This window comes from Rhopalosiphum maidis, chromosome 1 (assembly GCF_003676215.2).
Source record: "Rhopalosiphum maidis isolate BTI-1 chromosome 1, ASM367621v3, whole genome shotgun sequence".
Lineage (NCBI taxonomy): Eukaryota > Metazoa > Arthropoda > Insecta > Hemiptera > Aphididae > Rhopalosiphum > Rhopalosiphum maidis.
Genome location: NC_040877.1, coordinates 31,026,525 through 31,045,065, shown reverse-complemented (window position 1 = coordinate 31,045,065; position 18,541 = coordinate 31,026,525). Strand labels below are relative to the sequence as shown.

General features: G+C 33.8%; 1 protein-coding gene across 2 annotated transcripts in view; it reads left to right on the top strand.

Moving 5' to 3' along the window:
- Positions 1-18,255, top strand: part of LOC113549465 — a 46,547-nt gene extending 28,292 nt beyond the window's left edge. For both annotated transcript variants that reach the window (XM_026950782.1, XM_026950784.1), the window contains 5 exons: positions 8,254-8,405; positions 14,372-15,617; positions 15,724-16,181; positions 17,085-17,226; positions 17,911-18,255. In XM_026950782.1, the coding sequence (XP_026806583.1) occupies positions 8,254-8,405; positions 14,372-15,617; positions 15,724-16,181; positions 17,085-17,226; positions 17,911-17,992 (2,080 nt within the window). In that variant the 3' untranslated portion in view covers positions 17,993-18,255. The remainder of the gene's footprint in view (positions 1-8,253; positions 8,406-14,371; positions 15,618-15,723; positions 16,182-17,084; positions 17,227-17,910) is intronic.
- The last annotated feature ends 286 nt before the right edge of the window (positions 18,256-18,541 follow it).

The following is an 18,541-nucleotide window of genomic DNA, read 5'->3' as shown; positions in this document are numbered from 1 at the left end:
TCGGGTGTGGTACATATTGTTTTTTAATTTTTTTAATTTTTTGCAATTATTATAACTTATTGCCTGCATTCGTTCTGATGTTCCAATAAATAACCTAATACGCACAGCGTCCAGTATAGGTCACTACATGCTTCGATAAATTATATCAAAACGAGGCCGTGCTTATATGTGTAATACATATTATTCATTGAATTATGTTTTAATAACGGATGTCAGATTGTATAGTGGATTTTTTTTTAGTTTCAGTTTTACATTTGTATAATATATAAGAACTATAAATTATAATCTCGTGTACCTATATATATATATATGTACACAAACAGGCAAAAGTATTAATTCTGCAAGATTTTACTTATAATAATAATATATCTATGATTTTATGAGTATAATAATATTAATAATAGACTTACCAAACACCAAACCGCAACCGCACATTTTTAATTATAATAATACGTAATATTAGTAAACATAATATTATGTATACTAAATATATATATTTATATGTAACATGATAATGAAATAAGTTGAATTCATAACAATTATATAACCACGGTATAATGTATCCTTGATATAGTTGGTTTCTTTCTTAAAGTATGATTTAATTTATGAAACAAAAATACAATTAGGAAAACAAAATAATATATTAGAATGGTTTCGTCCATTTGCGACTATAATCCAAACGGTCAATGTATTTTTCTTATTCGATTTCTAAATTATATTATCGTATACTTATTAGTTATTAGGTATGTTAAAAATAATATATCAGTTTAGTATATTATGTTATACTTTGTATACCTATGTTACACGTGTGCTGTATGAGTACGAGTAGTATGACCTAAACTTAATACATATAATATATACATAGCTCTATAATAATATAACAGACGTTAAATTATTTGTAAGTCAACGCAGTATTACAATTATAGACTACATATAGGTACCTTACTACTAAAAGAATGCGACTACAGAACGTTATTGAAACAAGCGCGTTCAAAATATATAATATATGGGTCAAGTCTTTATACATGCTTAACAATATAGATGATGTCCCTTCCGGTAGACTCCAGTAATTCAATAGCTGTTTAAATGTCTACTGCAGCGATTGAAGCCTTACACTCACTACGCCATCGTATAAACTTAATGAAACGATCTTAAACATAATACCTATAATATAGTTTATGTATATATATGCCCTACATATACACATATAAATAGACAGCGACAAATGATAATATACTATATATTACATAGTTTATAGGTAGTAGAGGTACATATAACATTATCATCGTTTACGTGCACTAGGTCAAGGGAAATCACTGCGCATTTGTCGTTTGTTGTGTATGCGGCATTTTATATTATTTAGCCATCATTTTAATTTATATATACAAAATATAAACGTGTATAGGTGATAACTGATAATGGTCACGCGCTATTATATGCGCTAAACTGCAGTTTGTTGCATTAATATTAGGAATATGGATTTCACCTCAAATTCCCTTCTTAACCCATCGAAATTAAATAATATTTATCTACATCTATATTATTATCTTCAGAGTTTATTTAGATGGCCGCAACTTTATTGCTGTTATATTATTGCGTTCACGATTCATGAATTTACGGTATTAATTCACCTGCATATTCAGAGGCAAAGATATTCATGAAATATACTGCTAAAACTATATTGCCACAAAACTTATGTCTCGAATCGAATTAATATCTATGTCGAATCGATGAATCACTATAAGTATACACGGGCTGCAATTTATAATATAATTCGTGTTTTCCGCTTGTTTTCTACTCAACTCGTCTCTGACGACTTTCGACGACGTAATCGAAATATTATTTACGCCTATATTACATTATATTATGTATACATCATAATTGATACAATAAACTCTGATGCGATACCGTAGTTTACGTATACGCGTGCATAATATGCAGCTCGTTTAATTTCACCACGCACTCGTTATAATTATATTATTATTCATCTATACATAATCGAATCCTATTTCGTAACAACGTGGTGGTAGAATAGTCCGGCAGATTCTCCAGTTGACTTACGGAAAATCAAATCGAATTTAACTACGTAATAAACCACGTATCATACTTGGTGGCTTAGTCTGCCGGAAGGGGTATTTAAGAAGTGTCCTGTAGCGTACCAACGTATTTTTTAAAATCATAATCAACCTTTTTTTTTCGCAATTACACAGTCGCTGCGGGTTCTTGACGACTTGTTTTTGATATGTTTCTCGATAGTCAAAAATCAACGGATGTTTTATAATAGGTTGTTTTTGGAAAATATTTACGTCAACCGACTTGGAAGAATCGAAAAATATATCGATGGCGGTGGCTATACAAAATTCAGTGGACAGCGGCGACGACGGCAGCGGAAAGAGAATACAACCGCTCCGGTTTACATAACGAGAAACGCGTTACGACGTCGTCGTCGTCGTCGTCGTCGTCGATGAAAACTTCTACTTATACACACGCGCGCGACTGCGTACCTCGGGGGCCGATCATTCATAAACACATTCCGACTGCATAGTTTGTGCGTGGAATATTCAAATAGCACACGCTGGCGATCGTTAAAAAGAATTATATTATATTATTTTATTTTGAGTGTGTGTGCGCGCTGCAACAACCGGCGAGGTAAAGAGTATGGTAAGGACGAATTGTATATGCGCCTCCACGACGAAGGTAGGTGGGTGTGAAGGGAACCAAAGAAACGCGTATTGTATCCAAGTCATTAACCGCCGCCGACGGTAGTCACTATAGTCGTCGCCACTACTGCAGGCATTACAGCGGTGTCGACTTGGTCGCGCGAGTACGTTTAAAACAATTCGAATAGCGAAAAAGAAAAAAATGAAGATGGAAAAAAATTTGCACCTGTATAAATCAACCGCAGGACGTACCTACACATCTAGAAGTATATATATATATATATATATATATATATATAGAATATGATGAGAAACATCAAATCGGAATCAAACTCGTTAGGAAACTGACGAGTATAAAATATAATAATAAAAACGATTTGGCTTGAAGACTGCAGCACGGAGATGGAGATTATATTACATTGTATAAGACGTATCGTGGTATAGGTATGATCGAAATAATTCGTCCGGTTCTCGCGGATACGCGTAACAATGTCGGCGCGATACAACGATAAACGCGTCTGTCAAGTCGGCTGCTGCCGCCATCGTCGTAATATACCTATATAGTGACACGTGAGTCGCGTGTGTTTGTGTGTGTGAGATTGATGACAATCGTATAATATCATTTCCAAAAAAGAAAAAAAAACCTAATACGTACACGCCGAGCGACAAACACATAGATGGTCTATACTCTATAGCAGGGAACGGGTGAAATGATTTAAACATTGTCCAGGTAAAGATTCGTAAAACGGTAAAATCCTAATCTATAAAATGATGTAACGCGCACAACGCGCACGCTACATTATAATATCGGGTTGTATAAACGCAAACTAGTTATTAGAACGATGTAAATACGTAATATATTTATTATAATTGTTGTGAGATAACCTGCACTGGTGTAACTCACTAATGAACTGATGAACATAATATCATATACAGACATACAGACCATACAGTGGTTAAATTGTGTGACTATAATAATTGTAGTTCCGTCTTGGCGTTTTATTAATTAATAAAAATTTAATAAGTAAACTTTAACGTGGTACCCCAATTTTTAAAATCGTACGTAATATAAATAATACATTTTCAGTCGTTGCCGTATAATTTATACAGATTTGTATATAATCCTTAATATTTTCTTAATATAATTATCATTATGTATGTTTATAGTCAGTTGGTATTATTTTAATAAATTACAATCGATCAAGTACCTAGTGATAGTAATAGACAAAAATAAATATTATTGCTTTTTAACATTTTTAACTAGTCAACAGATGCGGAGGTCAGAGAGAGGTGATAAATTAAATAAAAGGTTATATTTGCACCCCAAACATTTCCCTACTGTCACAATAATGCATCAGATCACGTTATCGCTATTCGCTGTAGGTATAGCGTTTTATCGTTGTCATTTTCTCTTGTGCGATGTACGAGTATTGGAGTCATACGAAATGTACAATATATTATAATATATACCCCTGTATGAGCGTATAACATCGTAAACGTTTCAAATGGTAATGATCGTCTCCAATGTCAACAGACAAAATAGTAATAGTAAACACGATTAGTCAATAACACTTACGAGTTCGTATATTTATATTGTTTTGAAAATAGGCCTCGAATTTATGACTCTCGGTTGAAATCTTCGTTGTACAACATATCATATCCAAACTTATATTTAGTAATATTATAGTTTATAGTCTATATAGTTATACTGCTACGAACCGGAGATTACGAAACTTCGAAAATCCAAGTTATATTGTGTTGTATTTGAACGACCGCGGACAACCGTGCAACGATCGAAAACTCGCTTAAAACAACTATATACTTGGTTCTAATCACTAAATATATATACAATATATACGTATCATCAATTTACTGATAAATGTTTGGCGGTTATCTTTCGAGAATGTAACGAGCGCGTCCTGAAAACCGTAATATATTAATGCAAGCGTCGATACGTGTATGCTGTATACTTATAACATAGGCTTTGCGGGTGTTTGTGAAAACTTCGTCGTAAGCCATCTGTAGATACGAAATAACAATACACACACACAAAAATATTACATATTATATGTGTGCGTTTTAACGCATTATTTTAGACACGGTGTACGCAGATCAAATTTACACGATTTACAGTGATCACATACTATCCATTTATGTATGTTATTATGAAAGCCGCGTGCGTATGGATGATAAATATCCGTGCTGTATACTATTGCTATATCACATGATACGTGGTCAGTGGTCACGTTTAGGCCGATGATGTCCAACGATTTATCAATCGTCGATTAGATAACTACAGTATGCTGTAGTATGCAGCTGATGCCGAGTACCTTGCGCCGCACTGCGAATTTCTACATATTATTTCAGTGCCTATTTATATTATTATGTAGGTATCTACTATTTAAATACCTTAAAAATTATTTCTGCGTCCCCAGTGGCACTGGTAATACGCATGTTATGTTATATTCTTCTATGTTGTGCTGCGGATCATTTGGTAATAAAAGGCATTATTTGGGTCGACTAGTCGGCTGATTGTAGTAGGTATTATGTACAAAACTGTGAAATAACGCACAATGATTTCGAATCAATACAAATTTACAATCTAAATAATCTAGAACATAAACTTCGCTGATTTCGAATTACTGAAAACAAATTTATCGTGTACGATTTTTGTGTTCTATACGCAATGTACAATGTACCTACATATGTAATACATATATATGAATAGAGTTCATGCTACCGGCAATCGACCTTTTAAAGAGCAATATAGGTATGATTTTACAGTATGTACTCGTCTGGATATAATACGTGTTGTGGCGAAATTATTGCCAATTCGCTAAATAATATATTCAATTGCAGTTTACCGCGTTCCGATCAAATATCAGGATGCATACAAAAATCGACATGATCGGCGGCGTTATTGATCGACGAACACACGCGCGAGATAATGACGTACGTATATAAACCCCTGCACATTCTTGGTAATTAGTTTCAGTAAGAAATTTCAATTTTCGCAATGACCTATTCTAATAAAAAACCGTTACCACGATCGTATTATATAGTGAAAAAAAACGATAAAAATCAAACCGGATTTAATTTTAAAATTTGTTTTTTTCACCCGGCGTCTGGGATAGCTCGCCACGGCGGATATTGAACTATGACAAATACAACAATTCTCTTGGGTTAAATTCTTAATAAAATATATTATCATCACGTACACGCAGACGGTAATTGTCAATTGAATTATTTTCGTGAAATGTTGTAAATCGTTATACTGTTTATTATAATACAGGCATTATGTTTATGATATATGCATATATAATGAATAATGAAGTGTATTTATCAACTATATTATAAACGTAATATAACTAGGTATAATTGGTCAAAAGCAGGGTGAAGGAGGCTAAGTTGTCTTAAATAATTTTCAAACATCCCCAAAGGGCCCTTGTCAACCTTGTACTCTCATTTTATCCCGAAATATAGAAAAATAGAAGTTTAAAATTCACCGTATTTTTCTGTTATAGAAATATTATGTTTGGTTATTGTTAATTGTCATTTTTACATGTTTTATAATTATATGTATTATTTCAAAAAATTAAACTTATATCTAAAAACATTTATAAGATGAAGAAGTTTATATGGAGTGGTTATACAATTGCGTTCGCCTATTTAATTAGATTCATTTAAAATTTTATGAAATAAAACTAATAACTACTAACCAATAACCTTCGACTATATGATTATATGACTGATATGTTCATAATACATTAATACGTAATAATTAATTAGTATGTAAATATATATTGAGTTCATTATATGAAACATTATTTATCCAAAGGTCTTTTCTACGTTTGGTTTAGTGAAAATTATCGAAAATCTGTTTTTGGTTCTCGTATAATCCTATATATTATATTGTATATATTAAACATACCATATACAACTTACGACCCATAACTATCTATTATATATATGTCACAATATTTTTATTGCAGACTACAGTTTAGTGACAACCAATGACGCGTCTCGTTCTACGTATATAATATTGTAAACAAACTAGAGTATTGTCGGTCGGACGAGGAGCAGAGGTGTGTGTCTATATCGTCATGTATTATATATAATGTATATTTGTGTATATAGCGGGTCTTATAGACTAAACCTCCGGCTTATATATACATAATTTATAATATAAAATATCGTTTCATGTGAACGGTTCTGGCCCAAGAGGGTTGCGAGTGGCATACGGATATTATATTATATACACGAACGGTAATGTAACGATTATTATTTATTTTTATTTTTTTTCTCTCCAAGCCAGTCACGAGCCAGATGTTGATCACCTGCCTCCGGTCCAGCTACTATACATTATATATACACTAAAATATGCATATATGATATATATATATTACATATAATACATACATGATACACGTGTGTGTGCGTGTGTATTCTTCTAAACATAACTACTACAGCACTTATATCTTTGCCGTTGTGTATGACATTAGCAGACGGAGTTCATCTAAAAAGGCTAAGTTCTCTGCTGCCGCAGTATTTTAGCTGATTAGATATTTGAGACACTGTCATAAAATTCTATATTTACGGGTTTTTAATGTTTTTAGTATACAACGAGTTGTAGAGAATAGCTAGATCGATAAAACTGTAAAATTAATATTAGAACATTCGAATACAATTCGCGTGAGAATTGATTTACAAGTTTATCTGATAATTCCAAAATCAATAACAAAAAATAAAAAACCACATACACAATAAAAATATACTCGACAGACTGTACCATGCGTTTCCAGGTTTCCTGCAGGCTATTTTTTCTGTTATTATAATCGAATTATTGCGTGCATAATATTATATTATTATTACAACATGTACGATGTACACCGCGACAATAAAACGATAGCGGTCAGTTAAAAGTACTCTTACTTCACAGCGAATCAAATAATAACAAGGGAACTGATATTATAATTTTCGAATTATTATATTTTTGGTCTTCTGATTCTCGTTGTATCAAAAATTCGATACAAATATTACATTTTATCATGTATATTATGTATGTCTGCAGAAGTACTGACGTTTCGTCTGACGATCAGTTGGTCTCGTCGCACCTATACACTGAAATGTACTACATACTTGTAATAATGATTATACGTACGCAGCGAACGTCGAATCGATGTGATATAGGCAATATTATGTAGGTATATTCCGGTCAAGGAGATTACGAAAGACCACCTCGCGGCTGCTGCAGGTTTCTTCTCGGAGACATACTTCGCGAGAATTTCGGACACAGCTGCGCCGCTATAATAACACCACATAATATTTAATAATATATATATAATGTATAATTACAATATACCGTCATCGATAAATATCTATGAGCCCGATTTCGTAACATATTTACGAGGGATATGGTATGTGGTGTGGGTACCGCTGCGCCTATCGGTTATATTTGCGTTTTACCTCATTACACAATATTAGATATATATTATTCATCTTCTGCTTAACGTTATGAAAATATTCGTTATCGATTTATTTCGATTGAGGTGTTATACATTTATTAAATTTTTTTTTTTTTTTTATGTTATAGGACCATGCGAATGTTTAAACAAACAAACGTCGTGGAAAAAAATGGCAAACCGTTGGTAACACCGGACATGGACGGTCGTTTCTATCAAACGGTTACCGCCGTACCGGCGATAGTTCTCGAAGAAAGTCCAAAATCTGCCGAAGTCAAAAGAAGTATGTATATAACTAGATCATAATATACATAGATAAGTATAACTATATTGTAGACACATTGTGTTTACTCATTTTTGTTGTTTAATGCGTACATTATAGAATTATTTTGAAATTACATTCACAATAATAGTAAATCTTGAACGATTTCCATTTCGAAAGTCTTCTAGGATAACCATTAAAAGTATATATTATTATCTATATACGAAATTTTTACTATAAATTAGATACCAATAAACTGAAAATTACTGAATAAAAGTGCGTTGTGTTTTTTTTACCAAAATTCAACGTTTCGACATAGTAATTACTTTCCGTCACTACATTATTACCGTCACTTCTTATTTTTAATGGCAAAGATAAAAATATTATAGGTCAGTATATTTACTATAATTTAACTGTACTCCGAGGTTATTTATGTTAGTTATTGATTTTTATTAGTTTTTCGAATTTTGAATTCTGATACATTAATAATGTACCGCAAGATGAGTTTACCGAGATGAATTAAGTTTAAAAAGAATATCGATTTTCGAAGAGATATAAATCATATAACATTGCATTAGCAATATTTTGAATCAAGGCAGTAAATTGGCAATATAAAAAGTTCTCGTAAAATTAATAGTTTAAAAATGAAGTACGTATGCGAATCCACTATATCTTCCCTACATTGTATACAATAAATTGTTGTGTATTTTATTTGTAACAATGACCGTGGTTTGAACGCTAAACAGAGGACGTCAAACACGTTTAGAATACATTCACCAGTCACAATATTATGGGCTTGGCAAGCTCCCCGTGCGGTTGACACATACTACACGTAGGTACCTACACTATACGAATTTGTCATAAACCTTTATAGGTTAAGATTCTCTATAACCCCTTTTACATATAAACATATAATATACATTTTTTTAGCGTACGCGTTGTCCAAACATATTTTAAGAGTACGTTTTTATATAATGTATATAAAAAATATATATACATATATTGAGAGAATAAGTGGTGGGTATATGGGATATCACGGTATAAAGAATGGTTGAAAATTTAACATATTTATAGGCATTTAAATTTAAAATTTAACCTAATCGTTAAAATATTCGTAAATATATATTGCATATTATATATTTATATGTGTAAGTGTGGGTATGTGTGTGTGTGTGTTTTACGTATGTTTTACGTATGTTGTACGTGTATATATTATATGTACACTACATATCATTCAAATACCATCGGTTACAATGTCCTCTGAACATTCCGGTTTTGTGTGTAGATTTTTAAGTGAAATATACCAGTGTATTACATTATTTTACACTACTATTATACGTATACGTTGCATAGTGCAGTGTGTGTAAGATATTATATTATGGTATGGTGTAGTGTGGTGTGGTGTGGTGTAGTGGGTAGCGGCGTGAAAAGAAATGTAAATAAACAAATAAGTAACAAGCGCTGTGGTGATCGGTTTTTTTCATTACTTGACGTGGTTTTCGTCGTATCTCACTGGAAGCAGCCGCACTATGTCCGACTATAATAATATTGTGTACACGTATTTGAGTGTGTATATGTGTTTAAATGCCATTAGACTGTAGATCTCTAAAACACGATTCTTGACCATTAAACATTTTTTATGGCTTCAGTTACTGGTATTACATATGGTTTGCAGTGGTGTGGCTGGATGCAAAAAAATGGCAATAATAAAACGAAAGAAAGAAAGAAATAATATATCATACATGTATATAATACGATGGCTACGGCAGTAGTACCTATAGTATGTGTGTTATATTATATAGTGTTATACAGTATAACTTGTTATAAATATATATATATATACACATACACACAAGATAGAGGCACATCAGGCAGCACGCCACGTAACTCACGTTTTGCATTATATGCACACGTTCTAATTACTACTGCAATGCCGTTTAATTGCTGTAGATCAATATGCATGTGTACACCACACTCGTAATCGTACATAATCAACATGTGTAGGTATATAGGTTTTGGAGGGAATACATAATATGAGCTATATTGTCTGGCAGACTTCAGACGTCTGTTAAGAACGATAAAAAGAGAGAAAAGATAGGTTATATTATATTATATTTACTATAATGTGCATATGTATATATTATATAAAGAGATAAACTCGTTAAAAACGTTTCCAGTCAATGTATTTGTTGCACTGTATTTTTTTTTTTTTTTTTACTCAACCGTTTTACATAATATTTATCGTAATATTTAACATTTAAAAATGCCTTGTGTAAACATCCTTTACTGCTTTCGATCGCATATTTGACATACCTAACTGCGAACACTATAATATTATAATGAGTCTGTCTGTCTAGTGATTTACATTTTTTCGGTTGTGACGTCCTCGCGTTCAGCGTTTAGCGTCTAAAAAGTCTGGTGTACTTATATTTTTAGTTTCGTAAACGATTTGCGTGTATCCGTGTAGGTATATCTATATAATAAACTTCTAGATAATTTCTATGAGTAATAAACCTCTCAATAATTCCTGTGAGTAATAAATAATTTTTATTCACAAGTCAGTTATCTGATTTTAGAACGATTAATAAAAAAAAACTCGTCTGAAGAGTGAACGAGTGCCGATAAAAATTACACAATCCAAGTGTCAAATTTAAGAGCGAGGAACGGAGCCCCGTAATTAATTTCCTATATTTACTTGATTATGTCGTTTCACAATCATGGTGTTCGATCATTACACGTTTGATAACCATATGTGGTATAAAGCTCCGTCTGAAATGCATGTGCCTCCATAACACATATTCAACCACCTTTCAAATTAATATAAACATGTTTTTCCTTCACCTCTCTCTAATTACTTATTCAAAAGTGCAGTAACATCTTAATACCAAAACCGTAAGAATTTGTCAATATTACTATATTTACATCGAATTATTTGATAATTATGTACACAAATAGACACGTAGTTTCTTTTAACCGTATATATATATATATATCCACTACATAGTATATAATAAGAACATGCAAATTATTATGTTATAATGTTCGAACCGCTATTAAAATATTAAAACACATTATTCTACACGACCGACTGGAAAACTAAAGAACCTGATTTTGTTGAACATTCTGATCCAACACAATCCTGATTAAAAGTTATATTACATATTATGTACAACGCACATATATAATTTATAATATATTTTGTACGGATATAAGATATTTCAATGCTGACATTTTGAGTAGTGTAGATCATAATTAGTAGAACCTGACGACGGGTCACATTGTTGTATTTGATCGATACTAAGGTGAGACGATATAAAAACTGTTCTTAACAATTTTTAACTTATGACATATTTTAATAGTGATGATGGTTTAATAAAACAAAATACACTCGTACTTTAAAGCACTTAGAGTTATACACTATATATAGTATATTATCGTAATAATTAGTTATTGCAGCCATGATAACTTTGAATTTCGTGTTGAAAATCGGTAATCCTTAATCTCAGTCACTATTTTTCTAATATATTCGATATACTACCTAGTACCTACTATGTTTATTATTATTTTTTATAATCCTTCGAGTATTGATTTATTCATACAACGATTGTTATTTGCAACTTTCGTGGTAATTAATACCCTCTATTAAATTATAATAAATGTTATTCCGTGCGTCATGTTTGTGTTAAATAAAATATATTTAAAAAATATATTTGACACTGTAGAAAAAATTAAACGGTATATTATATTTCTGATAATAATAAACATAATTTATAAAAATTAAGTTGATCAATTTTATGTAATTACTATTAATATGATTCTTTAATTTATTCTATTTGATTTTAATCATATAGTATTATTTACATAGGCAGTACGTCGTTGTCAAACAATTATTAATTATAATATGATATTTATTTTAAACATATACATATTATTATCATTAAACATTTTTATTATACAATAATTAAAATAATTTTGATAAATTATAACATTATAAGCGAGCGGCTTAATCAAAGCGATATATATTTGTAAAATCTCATAGCAAAAATAATGCATTCATTGACTGCATATACATCTAATTATTATTTTGACAAATAAATATACGATTAAGACGTACACGTTTTTAATAAAAACTTTTTACTTATTAATTTTCAAGTCATGCGTATATACTATATATTATAATATTATATAAGACATAGCTAGCTAGTAGTCGGTAGGTAATATGTTAAATACGTTTTGGATTCCCAAACAGTTCTTTATACCTACTATACATTTAAGATTGATACTATTCAATTAAGGCACAGGCGCTTAGTACAATAAACATGCATACCTATCCACGTGCTTATAATAAGTTATAAATAATAATTATAATGCTAACACTTTTGAATAATCAAAATCGTGCACTGTAAAAAAAGAACCGCACCTTTTTTTTATCGTAATAAAAAAATTGGTCCGCAATATGTACTTATATATATTCACAAAATATACGACCATCGAAACTAGTTTTACGACGACTTTCGTAGACGTGGTTGTGCGTAAAAAAATTACTTTAAACAAACAAACTAACCGTGTAATCAAAAGAACCCATATACGTTTTTGTATATTTGCTGCAGCATTGCTATTAAACCGCATCACAATATTCATAACAATAAAATAATTAATTCAAAGTCCTAACCGTCCTTAATACCTACAGTCAGTGTCTATAAATAAATCACACTAATTTAAATAAAAAATCTTGACCCGGGGGCAAAACGTTAACCCTTTTATTATATATCAGCGACAGTAGCACGTACGTATAGTATACACTCGTAGTCTAAAAGAAACACTAAACAACAACGTCGTCTCGTTCCAACGACCTTGGGATACGGCGGTAATGAAATTTCGGACGTACCGTAAACCGGACAACCTTGAGTGGTACTCGAGAGGTTGATCTCAGTAGGAAAGGCGGACGTGAGGGAAATCAGAAGACGACTTTAGCAGCGTTTTGAAAAAGGAATCTAAAGTAAAAAAAAAGATTTCTTAAGTGCGATTGTTGTCGGTCACGATATTGCCGCACCACATAGATACGCCACTGTGTATAGTTGTATACCCACACCCCGCGCAACGCGTGTATAAGCAATCTCGAGAGGCGATTAGTACGCATTCGTTAATTGACAGCTCATTGTAGCGTAGTTACCTATATACACGAATGTTGATAAATACCTACAAGAAGAATCCATACCTCATGCATTTGACTCTTTTACTATAGTGTTATATTAACAGTCGTTTATTATAATATGCACTAATAGACGGAAATCGTGGCGTGGTCGTGAGAGGACTTAGTCCCCCAAAAAGTTTTAAGCCTATTGTCTACCTATTACGATAATTACAGATTATCCTTATAACTTCATAGTTATTGTAGCTATATTACACATATAATAATTAACACATACATGTATAGGTTAGGTATACGGTATACCTATAGGCTATAATACTTGGTTCAGTATACTTTGAGAAATTAGTTGTTAATAGATTTAGGATTTGAATTAGTTCATTCCTTTGTATTATAATTTTTCTATATTTAAATGGATATGAAATCGCTATAACGATTTGAACCTTACTTATAAAATGCCTATATGTATTGACATTTATTATTAATACTTCACTAGCTCTATTACTTTAACATATAGCGGATTTAATATTACGACAGATTATTATACTACATTTAATTAAAAACATAAACAAAAGTGTATAATTTTTTGACAACTTAGTCCTTGGCGTGAATGGATTGTGTAAATTTGACGTATGCATAGGTGTACAACAATTTGGCAGTCACCTGTCAGCCCCGCCCCCGGAAATCATAGACATTTTCAACCGATATAGTATAATATACACATGAGCTATACAACAAGAATGTTGTTTTCGGTCTGCCGGAAACCACGATCTGATAAATGATAATACTATTATTTGATGAGTACATTCGCGTTTTAATTTTGTTTTTATCGTTGTAGAGTTGATCACTTGGGGCAGGAAAATGGGCAAGCGGCTGGAGGGGTTGCGGAGGAGCGAGTCTCGCGATTCGTTGGACAGCCTGTCCTCCAGGGACAGCGCGACCAAGCATCAGCCCGTGTGGCCGCTGGGACAGCCGTCGTCTGGTGGCGACAAGTCGTCCACACTTAAGGGTTTCTTCACGCGCATCGGGTCCACCGGCATGCTGAGCTACTCGCGGCTGTACAGCAACAGCTTCCGCGAAAAGTTGCAGCTGTCCAAGAAAAACGCCGAATGCCAGCTATACAGGAGCGTGTCCACGTCCCACCTGGCCACGTCGTACATGAAGGGCGACGACCCAGCGGACTGTCTAGACCGCGGCGAACCGCGGACGCGTGCCGACGCCGGCCACGACGCCGAGATCGAATCACCCACCGAGCCCGGTTACGTGCCGCTGAAGACCAGGAGCTGTGACAACATATCCAAGCTGGGCACCTCCAAGAAGCCCAACTTTCCGTACGCGTTCCTCAGGTCCAGGTTATCGGTACTCCCCGAAGAGAATGGCGGTGGTGGCAGTGGGGGTGGCGGTGGCGTGGTCGGCGGCCGCCCAGCGGCACTGTCGGGCGTCCGGCCGCGGAGCTGCGCGGGAGGGCCGACGCACGAAATAGTGGTCACCGAGGAGCTGTTCAGAGAGATGGACAGCGACAGGGAATACCGGCGAGTGTTTAGCAACATGAGTTCGTCCAACGAGTCGGGTTACGACAGCGACGGTCCCGGCAGGACGCCCGACACGTACCACAATCATCATCACCACCAGAAAGCCGCTGACGAGGATAGCGGGTTCGGGGACACCAAATCGCTGGCCACGGATAGCCTTAACGAGTTCGAGGAACACTCGGAGCCGCCGTCTAGGCGCCACAGCGACAAGGACTACAACGTACCGTCCATGTGTCTTTTCTACAAGAAAAACCGCGAGATCAACGATCGCATAAGGTCGGACAGGCAATCGTCAAAAGACACGCCCAACTTCCACCGTCGGATGTTCATCAAGAACCGTTCGTTACCGCCCAGCACCACCGCCGACCACCTGTCGTCGTTACCGGTCGATCTCAACAACCTGCGATCTCGCATGCAAATGGTCCGATTGCTCAAGTCGCGGTACGAGGACGACATCGGCATTTACTTGAAAATGGTCGTCAAACACGTAGCAAATTACAACGAGACCCGGTTCGTCGTGATGAAACTAGAACCAGGGAAAATAGCGTACAGGTATGAGAATACGTCGACGCGAGAATGCCCATTGTTGAGGACATTGATAACGGTTTTTTTTTTTTTTTTTTACTATTGTTTTTATTTTATTTATGTTATTATCTAGAGATGGCAGGATTAGAGTCAGCGATGAGATAATCAACGTCAACGGCAAATTGTTGCGTGGTATCACCGACATGTATGAGGTGGAGAAAATACTGAATCACAGTTTTTCCATAGCGAACAAGTATTACGTGGACATCGTACTGTCTAGGTCCGAACAACCGGACTCGACCGTGATGGCTTTTGACCATAGCCATAGTGCCGCTGAATCGTCTAAGCAGAATGCGATTTCCGTCATCAATCGAGTGCTGGCTAACAAAATGAACAGTCACTCGTCAAAATCCCCAACTCCGAGCATGAGTACCGTGTACATGTCCGTAACGTTCTACAAGGGTACCGGTCATAAATCGTTGGGATTTAGCATCGTGGGTGGTTCAGATTCGCCGAAAGGCGAGATGGGAATATTTGTAAAGACCATTTTCACAAGTGGCCAGGCCGCCGAAAACGGGTCATTGATGGAAGGTATGTGTGCTATACTGCTATAGAAACGTATAAAATAAAAAATATAATGTAACACTGCATAAATGAAATAAGAAAAGACCAGTTAAATTTAATGAAACGTTTATTTTATTATTATAACAATATTAACAAACCTTTTAGATTTTAATTAAAACTGTAGACGAATAACAATTGTAACACAAAATCATACGGACAGTGGACACTGATAGTATGAGAAACGTTTACCTAAGTCCTAAAGTAGAATGGTTTTGTAAATGATTATAAAATCTATATAACCGACACACGATCGTATTTTCTGGTCCTAGTGGCTAGTATAATCGAAAATAAAAATGTTTTACACTTCCTATAATCCTGTAATATAATAATGGCCAATGGGTAGGTACACATTTTATTTTATTTTACAACATATACCTTTAAATAAAGCTATATACTAGGCAATAGGTTATAAATAAATTCCACTGCCAGCGGTCAAAGTTCGAATAATAATATATCATGTCGAGTTTAACAAGTGGTAAATCTACCGCCGTATACCGACGAAGCGACTCGTTCGACTCTATAATATGATTGTGTATACGCGTATAATTTTAAACACACAAAAGAAAACTATTTCAATGAATACAAATAGGTAGGATAGGTAAGGGAGAGAGGGAGAAAGATTATACGAGAGTGAACACGAGGAATTCAAAATCGTGAAAGCACTCGTCAACCCCCACACAATCCCGAGTCCCCGTCACGGTTGTACTGAGTGTATCACGAATATTTTACAATCTTACGTTGAACTAATATTTTATACATCTCTATATTTCACCCTATATACAATATACATTGTGTCACTAAGCACTGCTTATACACATTCCATGCATAATAATGTTTATTAAAATTCTCGTTTATTCGGGTTTTTTGCAGGTGACGAAATACTGAGTGTAAATGGCGAATCCGTCAACGGGATGACGCACGCGCTGGCCATAAACTGTTTTAAAAAGGTGCGTCAGGGCCCACTGGAGATAAAATTATGCCGGAGAAAAATAATTCCAGACACCTGTAGCAAGTGAGTTGCGCGAACGACGTCCATTATTTTGTCCCGTATGAAAACCGAATAACATTTGTTGTACAACCGACCAATATTCATTTGATATATTTTGTACAGTAGAACTCTGTAGCGCCGTTAATAGAGGTAGTAGACAAACATGTCAGTTGCCACAAACGATATATTTTGTAAAATAAAAAATGTTTAAGGGTTCTTTTAAACAATTTCTTATATCTTACAAACTTAATAGAAAACAGGAATTCAAAAAATAATTTATAATTAAATAGAGTATAAAATTGCAACAATATATTTGAATTGCGATAATTATATTGTAATACTGTAAGACAATGATAGAGGGTGATTGACAAATGACGACGGTGGTGTCCTAAATTTGTCTTCTCAATTTGAAGATTAGATAACAAAGTACTGCAAAGCATTTTTTTTTCATAATATAAATTATAATTAGGTATATGATATAACGTCACTACGTTAAAAGTGTTTAACTCACGAATCAATATTATAGGCATAATAATATGTAGCAATTTAAAACTAAAAATAACTATTTAATTACAAGCTAAAGAACAAATTATGTAACATTTTTTTTTTATGGTCATTCTGACAGTATACAGTATGCACCTCAATTATTTTTATGTCGTCCACAAAAGAATTCTATATATTATGGCTAATTCGTATTTGTTTTTCTAGTGACAGTCGTAGTTTCAACAACGACATGATAACGGTGGCATCAACGACGACAACTACGACGACAAATACTCAAACGTTTTGAAGAGCTCAGTCATGGAGTTGATGCTTTTGTTATTATTATTATAATTTGTGTGTATATACCTATATATTATTGTCATGACATCGTGTGACAAATTGTAATCTAATATATTATAACATTGTACCTTTACATAAATATCATTTATTATATATATGTTGTTTCTGATATTTTTACATGTGCTTTTTGTATATGATGTGAAATAATATCATTCGTAAAATACATAGCCGGACTTGTGATTGGGCGTCGTCTCCCTCCACTAATCTAAACATTTCTGTTAATTCTGTTAAACAATATATATTATGTAGCTGTATAATACGTATATACCTAAAGTGTGGCAGTAAAATTATTATTCCATGTCTCCTCCCCCCCCCCCCCATCACAAGACTAAAAAATAAATTGCTGAGTGGAAAGTTTTGAATGGTATATCGAGCATAAAACGATAAAGCCACCCTACAGATTTAAAACCCTAAGTCCACTTATGTACGTAGTATACAGTAATATGGTGGTGTGTAATAACTAATAAGTATAATATAAGTACTAATAACTAATATA